Source organism: Clarias gariepinus, chromosome 14 (genome assembly GCF_024256425.1).
Source record: "Clarias gariepinus isolate MV-2021 ecotype Netherlands chromosome 14, CGAR_prim_01v2, whole genome shotgun sequence".
Taxonomy (NCBI): domain Eukaryota; kingdom Metazoa; phylum Chordata; class Actinopteri; order Siluriformes; family Clariidae; genus Clarias; species Clarias gariepinus.
Window position 1 is genome coordinate 13,931,299 of NC_071113.1, and position 11,816 is coordinate 13,943,114.

Genomic DNA, 11,816 nt, shown 5'->3' on the forward strand with positions numbered 1-11,816 from the left:
CAGAACTTTCTCCTTAGTCAGGCCCGACTGGCTAGTGTGTGAATTCAAACAGGAGCTGCAAAAGGCTTGGGATGATCAGAAAGTGAAATAGGATGTTTTTTTTGTTTTTTTTCCTACATCAACTGCCTTAACTGAAGCAAGTGGGACAAATTCTCATGACAAAGGAACAAAAGATCGTCTCAGCCATTGGCTGTCTTGCACATTTTGTTTTTTTCGCATCTGATATTCAAACACATCCAAATGTCACGAACATTTTAAAGCATGTTTTTACCACAAAAGTAAGAAACAGCTGCTGTCTTGCTTGATCAATGGTCTCATCAAAATCCTTAAAGCAACAGTGGGGCTCATCTTTCAGACACACTTTATCTTTTGTGACAAATGAAACAAGTCTTTTATGAGTGGACATCTTTAGATGAGCAAGAAGAGCAGCAAAAGAAGAAAGAAAGAAAAACAGCTTTTACAGTTTCATTGTTTCCTGAACCCTGTCCATCAACCCCGTCCCTTATCCACAGCCTCCAGAGACACCTCAGCATCTCAGGACAAGCACAACAAAGGCCATGCCAAGGTCTGTGCCTGAGCCCTAGAGATACATTGGCTAATGCCTTTACCCACCACCGGCTTCCACAGGGAAAATTAAGAGGCCATTTAGGTGAATTAAAAAAATGTAATTAAATACTGGAATCGCATTTCCCTCCATTAAGAGATATGCATGACAGAGAAGATTTTTAAAGCATTCTGACTGTATTTTCTTGCCCTGTGAGTACAATGCAACGCCACAGATTAGGCACGACCTTACATTTATTTATCCTTGAGTACACTTGTGATGTGCTCTGTGTTGTCAAACACTATCGATTTAATTATAAACAGTAAAATGTTTAACACATGGCTACACACGAAGACATTTTTTTTTTCATATAGCACTTCCCAACTCTGCACTGTTGTTCTCAGTAGAGCGTTATTACTCGCCTTAGGCCTCATGTGTCCAATTAGCAGGCTTCAGCTCGTCAGAGGTTTGTCCTACTGCTCTGCCATGCAACTTACCGTGCATTTGGATCTCTCTCTCTCTCTCACTCTGTATATATATGTGTATATGTGTGTATGTTCTCACAGGTGCATTATTAAAAGCTAAAACACTGGCATATCCAACGTACACATTCATCGTGTCTTCAAAAACAACATTCTCTGCTCCGCAGCCCGTAAATACACAGACGCCAGTCCAGGTTCAGACAAAGTGTGCTTGCTATGCAGAGTAATGTCAAGGGTGAATCTGTGGATTTATAGACAGGAACAGGAAGCAGGCTCATCGGGGGAAATATCGAAATGTTCCACACGGTAAAGCCCCTGGAGAGACCTGCTTGTTCGTAGAGTCCACTGCAGTCGTGTACTCCTGATTCGGTATTTGTAGAACATTAACCTTGCTCCTTTTGATAATGGAGTCACTGCGCATGTGTGCACGACTGATTCCCAACCTGCCAGGAACAGGTGTGATCCCTGTGGGCCCAATCAGTTTTAATGAAGCCCTGGTGGTGGTGTTTGCTCTCCCCCCGCCTCTCTCAGGTATCAGCAGGTATACCTTCACCTCCACTCTACAGTCTCTCTGATTCAGCCCGCATGCTGACTCCAATGCCGATTTTCTCATCTAATACGATTATTGGCTTACTTTGGGAATGTTCCAATGAGAAAGTGTACATTTCTGTAGTTAATATCGGCTTATGGTTTTACAATCTGGAAATTGCTATTGAGTCTTGATGGATTTGACAGTTCCATGCAGATTCTTTAAGTTGAATGTGCTCTTTGAAAGAATTACAGCGTCTCCTAAGACGAGCTGACTTTTCTCCTAAAGCTTCCCAGATCCCCTGCGGACTCTGAACCATGGGGCTTGACCAGGTTCATGAAAATGGGAGCCCTCCAGAGAGCTCCTCATGTACTACTGATGAAAGGGATGACATCTTTCCATTCAACAAGCAAAACAACAAATCCCTCTCCCTGGAGTGAAATGGGAATGAGGAAGCCACAGACCTCCTGGAAGAACATATGTGGCACATTTCCAGCTAAGTGTCCAAACAAGCGTCCTGCAGCAGAGACACACGAGGCAACCAAAGCCAAGTTATTTATTCCTTTATTACACAATGTCTTGGGTAGAAATGTGCAGTTTTGCAGAAGAAGAAGAAAAAAAAAAAAGACTAATGTATATAAAGTGTTTCGTCAGGTCTCTGTGTGTCTAAAGCCCATGAAAGCCTTTGTCACCACCTTGTCCATGGACATATTACTCAGGTGAGCGATGAATAATGAAGGACAGAAGGGAGCGACTCAAATGGAAGCCGTGTCTCACGTTTCCCCTGAGCAGAGTCATGTTTATGCAACCGTGTGCTAATTCTGCTGCCAGTTAGGGTGAGCGCTAAAGCTAATGAGCTTTCCCTCGTCCTGTGTAGGCGGTGGACAGACTGGAAGGCAGGTGATAGAGTCTGAGCAGGATCTGATTCAAGAGAGCCAAGCTAACACGCCACTGCCTTTAACGAGAAGAGATGGAGCGCCGGCTTACAGAGAGGGTGTTGAATTGCCCTTCACAAGCACTAAATGCGAGGCGGCACACAGAGCCAAAGCATGGCTAATCAAATAAGAGGCAAGAGAAAAGTAAAGGAGTGGAGGGGGAATGAGTTAAAGCGTGGGGATGTGCACACAGCAGGGTGAAGGTGTTTGCTTATAAATGTGAAGCCTACGAAAAATGCAGCTTTTTGAAAAGAAAATTTCAATTAATTTCCGAATGTTGCTCATTAGCAAAAGCACAAAGGAAGTTTATTCCTGCCTGTTAACAAATTATCATACAGTTCAACTGCATAAAGAAATCACAAGTAGAGAAGTGTACAACAATATTTTGGAGCCGAAGGGATGATCACAGATTGTTGGCAGGTTATGGTGATAAATATATAGCACCTTACTCATTATTAACATTATCTCTGTAGATGAAACGAAAAAATTATGACAAACATCGTACTACATACGACATGACACATTTGTACAAATTAGAATTTCGTTCCTTTAAAGTCGCATTTGTCTTTTGATGATTCATAGTCCTTTTCTAAAGGGCAAAAAAAAGGGGTTTCTCTGGAATGAAGGCAATTGTTACAACTACTGTGGATTGTAGAAGAAACAGAAAGGAGTTGAAGTTGTTTTTTTCCCTCATCTGCCTGGCACGGGGCACAGTGTGTGGCCAAGCTCCAGGATGGTGCCTCTTGTCCTGCACACCCCAACATGCTGGCCTCTGGCTTCTCTCTCTCTCTCTCTCTCTCTCTCTCTCTCCTCTCTTCTCGCTCCCCTTCAGCCCCAGAGACCTGAGAGACCCTGGAGGAATGCTTTTGAGTAGCCAGCTTGCCAGCCAGCACCCTAGTCTGCAGCCCACTTTATGGCACGCAGAGGAGATGAAAGAGGTGGGAAGGAGTGACATTTAGAAGAACTCTGAGCTCATTCTAAATTCCAATCACAGCTCAATCTTTTTCTACACGACAAAATACGCAGTGTTGAACTGACACTCCCACACTCAAACACAGATAGACACAAATGAACACTGAGAGTTAATTCACCCATATATAGGAATTATATATATATATATATATATATATGTATGTATGTATGTATGTGCTGTATATATGTGTGTGTGTGTGTGTGTGTGTGTACATTATGGCATGTCCACCTACTTGGTATATATAATTTATTTATATTTAGTTATTTATTTATTTAGTAGCTTCCAGGTGATCTTTAGTATTAGAAAATAAGAATTCGCCTACAGTGTTTCATCTAGTAAACATGTAAACCATTTTATTGCACGTCCACCTAATTCATAAAAGGAAAAGAAACATTACAAATTACTTTTATAATAATACTAATATTATTATTATTATTATTATTATTATTATTATTATTATTATTAATAATAATAATAATAATAATAATTATTATTATTATTATTATTATTATTATTATACAATAGCAAAATTGCAATAATCAGTGGACAGAGCAAAAATAGTATTTTTTTTCATAGAAAAAAACCCATACAGATCACAAGCAGCACATTTTACACGCTGCATGGGGGAGCTGAGGCTGCATTTTAAAAGCTTCCTAACTGCATGTCTATTCGTTCAGACACTGCTATAGAGACTTTGTCACAGAGGCGTAAACAGCTGCCCAAATTTACGAGCTTGTATATGTATTAGTATTTGGACAGTTTCAGCACAATAGTTATAATTAGCATATTAAAAACACATAAAACACAGGCTCTGCATTTTAAATGTTGTGCCAACAAAGGATGGGTTTGTGAAAGGCAAAGTCCTGTGTGAGTGCAACCTTTTTACTGCAGTGCAGCCAAAATGACAAGGTTTCTGTTGTGATCTAATTGTCTAATTGTAAAATAGCAGGGGAAAAGATTAAATAAAAAAAAAAAAAAACACTGTGTTGAATTAGTTGTTAATAACAGTTTTGGAAAAGATGAATATAAACTTTAAACATATCATATTCATATAAACATATCAATTCTACTTTAAATATAATTATTTATTTGGCTTTTATTTAAAGAAACTAGCAAGTTATATAAAGGTACTAAGAAAGTATTTACTTTGATTTGTGTAATTGATATATATATATATATATATATATATATATATATAGTTAATAATTACAATAAAACTGCATTTTTTTTATTTCAATGTTTTTAAATCAAACGAAACTGATTAAAGATGGTTTCATGTTTTTAGTGCATCTGATAAACCTGCGTCAATGCAAGTGGAATAAACTGTAAGACTATGAAGGCCAACTTTTACCAGTTGCATTCAAGGCCAGCTCTATTAAACTAACAGCCTTTTATACTGTGCACAAGTCATCAGAGTGATACCTGCATTAGCTACAAGCCAAAGATTGTGGGAAAAAAATGGTGCAGGGGACATAAATGTTTCATCTCTTTTGCACTAAATGTCATCATCTCACAAATGTCATCAATGCTCTCCAAAGAAGTGTTCTCAAAATTACCTTTGGCCTTTAACCTTGTCCTGTGGGTGTTCCCCAATCCATCCCAGAATAAAAGGGTTTAGTCAAGCTCCAAATGAGATAAGGACACAAAATGTGTCTTAAAATGAATAGGCTTCTCTGACGTTTTACATGGAATGAAAACAATCCATGTCTGACTTATATGAAGACTACATAGGGACATGTCTGTTCTTTGTATAAGGTGAACAGGAAAAATAAGGTCCCAAAATGCCCAAATGTAAAAATATCCACTTTTGAATCCTTATCATAGGACCGAAAAAAAAAAGAAAATTCCTTAAGCAGTGAGCAATGCTGTTCTACATATAATCTTACTCAAGATACCAATAAAAACTGATTTTATTTTCCAAACTATAAAGCTGATGCTGAGTGCAGTAGTTTTTGCAAGCTGTACACTAAAGCCACCCTGTCTCTCTGTGTGAAATCTGGCTGGCATGCCTACATAACACCTGTAATCAGAGGCTGCCAGTCGTGCCCAGGGGGAAATAAAGCAACGCTGGGCAGCCCTGCCGTGACAGCAGCCCTTGTTCCTGCTGACAGGTCTGCTTGCTGGGCCTGAGTAGAGACTGTGGCCCGTGTAAATACAGAGCTGCGGCTGTGCCACTAGGGAGATAATGTTATCTGTTCTGCCAAGAAGCTCTTCCAGCCCACCTCCACATAAAAATGTCTCCCCTGAGACACGATCATCACCTCCTCCGCTCTCTTAGACTCTCCACCCACACCATCATGAAGGCTCTAACTCATTTGTGCTACGTCACCTCCACCGGCCTGCATGTTAAGTTACTGTAGAGGGCTTTAACCTCAACCTGTCCACGGTCCTGCGGAGAATCACACATTGAGCCAACGAATATGAATACTGAGGAAACGCTTCACATGTTGACCGTTGCTTTGTTTAACTTAACCATAGGGAGCTGGAATTAGCATCCCTGCTTCTCCCCGAAGTTCTAGGAATGTGAATTATCCCATAGATCCAGAGGGGTTCTACACAGTGACCTCCGGCAGAAGGAGGCAGCACCAACGTGATTGTTTAATCCTTTCCTTTTTATCCTTTTTCATTAAAAAGAGATTTTAAGACGTGAAAGTATTACTTTTTGCCCCAAATGCATTGGAATTTCACTTTATTATATTCCGGCTTCTTGATGTTTTTCACACTACGTCAAAAACCAAGACCAAACTTACTGAAAATCAAAATCAAAAACTAATTTTACATTGCTCTCAGACTTTAAATTCCAACTGTTTATGACTGTAATTGGCGAAAGGTTTATCAGTGGTGTCTGAGCTTGCCCAACCATTCTTTCACATTATGTAGCCATAAAGGATAAAGTTCAGCACAGCACAGGTCTGGCACAGGAGGAAAATAACACAAACTGTATTACTGTTATTTATTCAGTGCAACTAAAAGTCATTTAAAGAAGATGGGCCAGTCCAGACATGTCTGAAGCATATTTGCACTCTTCTTGTCGATAAGTAAACTGTCCTGTCAGTAAAACACAAGATCAGCTAGAGCGCAGGGAAACTGGTATAGAATGATGACCTGTGTGCGGCATCGTGTTCAGCCGGAGCGACTGACTCAGGCTCTGTGATCAATATCCAGACAATTAAAATGTAATGAGTTGGTTTTGTAAAAGAGTGGAAATTCCCAAATTATGTAATTAACATACTGCTTTAAAACCCACTTTTCAATTTTAATGAGAAACCACATACCAGAAAACTGTAGTCCAACCATAATTGCGTATAAAGATGACAGCAGTATCACTCACACATAAAGCTAATATTTTATTTATTTAAATGTCCCCTAAAAGATGCTAGGGTGAAAGAAACATGAGGAGGCTAGTGGTAATTGAACCTACAACCTTCTAGTAAAACAGTAAATGGTGGATTTCCCAACCTTACAACGAAGGGTTTTAGAAAATGTCTGAAATGTCTCTTGATTAACCTTTGAATCTTTCATATAATAAGAAATATCATGTTGTTAGAGATTTACGGTAATCCCAGGGACTTACCTTTTAATTAACTGCGGTCAGTTTTGCAGTATATAAATGTGTATTATACTGAGCACCAGGCTTGAAACAGCACTGGATTGTCATACATAATTACACCACAACTTGCAGAGATGGTTGATCCTTTTATTCAAGTACAGGATATAATTAGATTCAAGTTGCATGTTAGGTAACTTGATACAAATACAAATCTAAAACAGTCCTTGCCTTAATATCATATTGCTCCTAATAATTAATAATAATAAAAAATCAGGACAATGGCATTTAAAACAGCTTATGTAAAAAAAAATGAAATGATTTGAAAAAAAAAAACAGAGAGAAAATGAAAGAAAGAAATGAAAAAAAGAGACAAACTGCATTTCTCACATTTCATCAAATAAATTATAAGGTTGATATATAGGAATGAAACCTAAACACTGCCTCAAAGTGCTTGTGCTGTGTATCTGAAAATCTCTGTAAATATTTCTGCAAAGCACTTTGGCTTGTTGCATCCCCATCCCATCCATCTGATTATTTTAAAGATGTAAAAAATAGCACATATTCATGTTATGATCGTATCTAAAATATGAAGTCAACTAAAATTAATATAGATTTAATTTGATTTGTCTACACAAAATTTGCCACTACTTTGATATGTTCCACTGTAGTCATTAGCATGTTATTGAATCCAAACATGATTTAAATGTCTTAAAAAATACAATGAGGATAATTATCAACATTTTAGCATAGATTCTCAGGGAACAAAAATCCAAAGCAAGTAAAAACAATAATTACATAGTACTTCTTAAACCATTCAGTATGCTAATGTAGCAAAACGAAAGTCATCAGGCCAGCAGGCCAGCAGACCAGCATCGACAGTGCATGTGTTCAGAGAAAAACCTCTCCCCTCTCCCACATAGGCATCTCAGAGAAAAATCCTTCGCATAGACCGTAACTCTGATCCAGAGACAGAGGAATGGCCTGTACCTCCTCTTTGATCTCCCAGGGTTGCTGCTGCTGAGGCAGATCCGAAAACAGGGCCAGTCCCTCGTAATATTGCTGATGGTTGTGTATCTGCTGTTGCTGTGGCTGCTGCTGGCGCTGAAAGTCTTCCATGCTACATCCCATTATGCTGCTCATTTCCAAGTAAGCACAGGCCTGCTCGTCCTCGTTGCTGTACCATTTGGACACAGTGGACGCATGCTGGTTCTGAGTGGACACCTCCATCTCACAGCCGAGGGAACTCAGAGCACTGTTGATGTCCAGGTCCTCAAATGTGCTGCCATTTCCACTTAGAACATCGTCAAACACTGAAGCCAGGTCGAAATCTCCCCGGAGCACATCTGATGTTTTGATCTCGCTTGCTAACAGGGGAGATTGAGACATTCTCCCCAGCTTGCCCCCTCGTTTGGGACAGGCCTGTTTGCGCTTGCTGCCAGTTATAGGTTCTTGGTAGAGATCCATGCCCGTTTGTGGGTTGCGCTGGGGGCTGTAAGGAGAGCAAGAGGACAGAATTCTGTTTTGTCTCTGGGTGGTGAAATTTGTGGCAGGCATTCGCCTGCGTTTGAAGACACCATTCACAAACATGTCTGCATACTGGGGATCGATCTGCCAGAAGCCTCCCTTTCCCGGCTCATCCTTCTGTCTAGGGACCTTCATAAAGCACTTGTTCAGAGACAGGTTGTGGCGAATTGAATTCTGGAAGAGAATGGGATGATTGAGATTTGTTAATTGAGGAGGCATGTACCATTCATTTATGACTCATTTTTTTGAAAAGCATGTAAATGCAAATGGAGGTACACAATGGTTCATTGGAGGTTTATTACCACAATGTGCTGTATTTTCTTCACAATTACAACGTGCATTACATTTACAAAAACAGGTTTATTTATGACGATGCCGTGTTTTCTACATAATGACCCCTGTAAGGTCTCGTTGTACAGCAGGTCGAGGTGTCCTGTTTCCCTGACCCACTGTGCTCAGTGGGTGGTGCTGGTGGAGATGAACACTGGGGGGAGGGAAGTGTTGTGTGTACAGGAGAGCAAATGCTCCTAATGAGGCTCTCTTGTAATGCAGCACTGCATGTTTCTTATGATCAGATGTGCCACACTGCCAGCATCTTGCCCCTAGGGGTCCATCATTATACAGACAGTCCCCAGGCTATACTATGGCTCTTGGGCTTAGTGGGTTCGGTTTCTATCCACCCTCCCAGCTAAGCCTTTTCCTGAGCATCTTAACACATATCACATTGAACACTGTACAGTCTAAGAGAATGGACATGAACAAGTGGTCAGAGTTTTTTGTAATTAATTTTTGTATAGGTGTTTTACATAGATTATGTGAGAGGCATTCAAATCAATCTGGGACATTTAATTGTGCAGAATAACAGAAGACAGTTATGAGACAAAAAACACCCTCTAATTCTCTATATAATCCCCTGCTAAACTAATGCACTTATCCCAGCGTTCCACTAGTGCTTGGACACAATTAAAATCAATTTTTAAAAAATCTCAGTACAGAGTATCTATTACTGGACTGCCTGTTTCCTGGCCTCCCAGGAACTCCTTTAAAAACCTGCAAGTGAGCAACAAGTTATCCATCGATTTTCAAGGACTAGGCGTTTTAATTACAGAACGTTCATGGGATCACCTGCAGAGCCTACGAGCCACCTTGGCTGGATTGTAATTCACAGGTATATGGCTTTCTTTAAAATGTTTGTACCATTTAAATGTTTAACTGCAGCTAAGAGTTTCATCACAGTACCACAGTCCTTAAAGTCTTCTGTAAATGTCAGCCTTCATTCATGAGAAATTTAAATAAATATCAATCAATATTGAACTTTGTTTCTTGGTGTACTACACCAGAATGGGTTACTACAGTACCAAAAAAAATTGATTAGCTTATTACTTAAAAACCTTCATGAATAGAATGTATTACTGTGCACTGAAAGTTTTAAGTATGAAGTAGCACTGAATGTTTTTTTTTTCCAGTTATTTGCCTATTTATTTATTTTATTTTTATGAGAAGCTATCTGAACTTTTTACAAACATATATTTATGGTGTTTACCTGCCAGCTGGGCTCGGCATGTCTGTAATAGCAGAAGTTCTCGGTGATCCAGCTGTAGATGGCGGACAGGGTGATTTTGGTCTTCTTGCTGGCTTGCATGGCCATGCAGATGAGCGTGGCGTACGAGTATGGCGGTTTAACATGCGGGTTGGTTTTATAATCGACCTCCTCGTGCGACTGAGCTCCGCTGAGCCCGTACACCGGCGAATAGGCGCTCGGTCCGGCCAGCTTGCTGCAGGACACGGCGGGATTCCCGGGTGTGTGTGCGGTGCCCGAGGCAGCAGTGTCACCTGCAGGGGGGCTGGAGGGAGACTCGGTGCCACCCAGAGGGTGCAGGAGCTGCTGAGGTCGCCAGCCGAAACCGGGCGCTCTGTCCGGAGTCGCGCTCACGATGGAGAAGTTCTGCAGCCAATGCAGGCTCGTCAGACTGTCGTCAAAACTCAGAGCACCGCCCGCGTCCTCCTGATCCTCCGGATGCAGCAGCATCCATTTCTCCTTGAACTTCTTGGCGATCTCTGGACTCGTCAACACTGGCATCGTGAAACACGTCTCGGATCAAGAGCTCTAGAGAGAGAGAGAGAGAAAAACAAACAGACACATTACACCTGAGCGTGCAAAACGTACTACTACTACTATTATTATTATTATTATTATTATTTAATTCGAAATTTATAGGCAAATCTTGACAAATACAATATTAAATGTATGCATCACAAAAAATGCACTTAAAACGAGCTGCCATTAAGCTTACTTGCCTCGGCGATGGGGGAAAATGTGAACCTGTTGCGAAGCCCCTGGCCCGGAGGAACGAGTGCGAGTCCGTTAGGTGGAGGCGGAGGAAGCGCAACAAGTGCATTCACTCAGGAGGAGATGAGCAGCAAAGACGCACAGTCGCAATGCTTGAATTTCACTCACTCCATTCTTCTTCGAAAGAAATTAGATCCAGCTCGAGACTAGCACGTCCAGAGTGTCATGATCCACAATGCAGAAAACACTTTAAAACGGTCGCGTGCGCTCCTAACGACCCTTTAAAAGCGCTCGCGCTCTGATTGGCTAAGCTCAGGCGCGAGCGTCTCGTATCGCAGCAGTGTGGAGAGAATGCACCGAGGGGCGTGTCTTTACCAGAACACACACACACACACACACAAAACACACACACTTACACAAAAGAGTCCGGGATACTTGTGTCAGAATACATTAGTTTGACAATCAATAGGTTGAATCATTTTAGAATTACAGAATGATGGCACATGTCATGTTCGTTCGCCACCATACACCACAACCCTCACACACTTCAGTGCTAATCCAGATAAACACCTACAGCACACGTTAACAGAAATATCCGGGTAAAGACAAATAAGATTAGCACTATATTCTGTGTTAATTCAACACTATGGGTTTTACTGTGTATAAGGCTACAATGGACAGTTTGGTGTGTGTAATTGTATACATTGTAGTTAAGTCCTCACGTGTGTGTGTGTGTGTGTGTGCGTGTGTAGGGGTGTTTTTCTACACACTTCTCACATTGCAGTCTATAACATGAAGCCGTTGGTGGAGTCGCGCGCCAAGCCTCGCGGAAAGGCGCTAACTGAGGGAGCGCGCGCAGGCCGCCCGCCACATCGCCCGCGTGAAGCAGCTTTCTTCTTATTAACCCCATTCCACCCTAGATACCCCCTCCCCCAACACCCGCCCATTATACTCTCTCTCTGTCTTTTAATCTTTTTTCTTTTATAATT

The 11,816-nt window shown here is 41.1% G+C and overlaps 1 protein-coding gene across 1 annotated transcript; it reads right to left on the minus strand.

Annotated features, from left to right (window-relative positions):
- Positions 1-7,901: 7,901 nt before the first annotated feature.
- foxj1b (forkhead box J1b) lies at positions 7,902-11,036 on the minus strand. Its single transcript, XM_053511033.1, has 3 exons — positions 10,832-11,036; positions 10,081-10,644; positions 7,902-8,711 (listed from the first exon to the last, which is right to left on the minus strand). Exons 2-3 carry the CDS (start codon positions 10,615-10,617, stop codon positions 7,902-7,904), a joined length of 1,347 nt encoding a protein of 448 aa, XP_053367008.1. The 5' UTR covers positions 10,618-10,644; positions 10,832-11,036.
- Between the last annotated feature and the right edge of the window lie 780 nt (positions 11,037-11,816).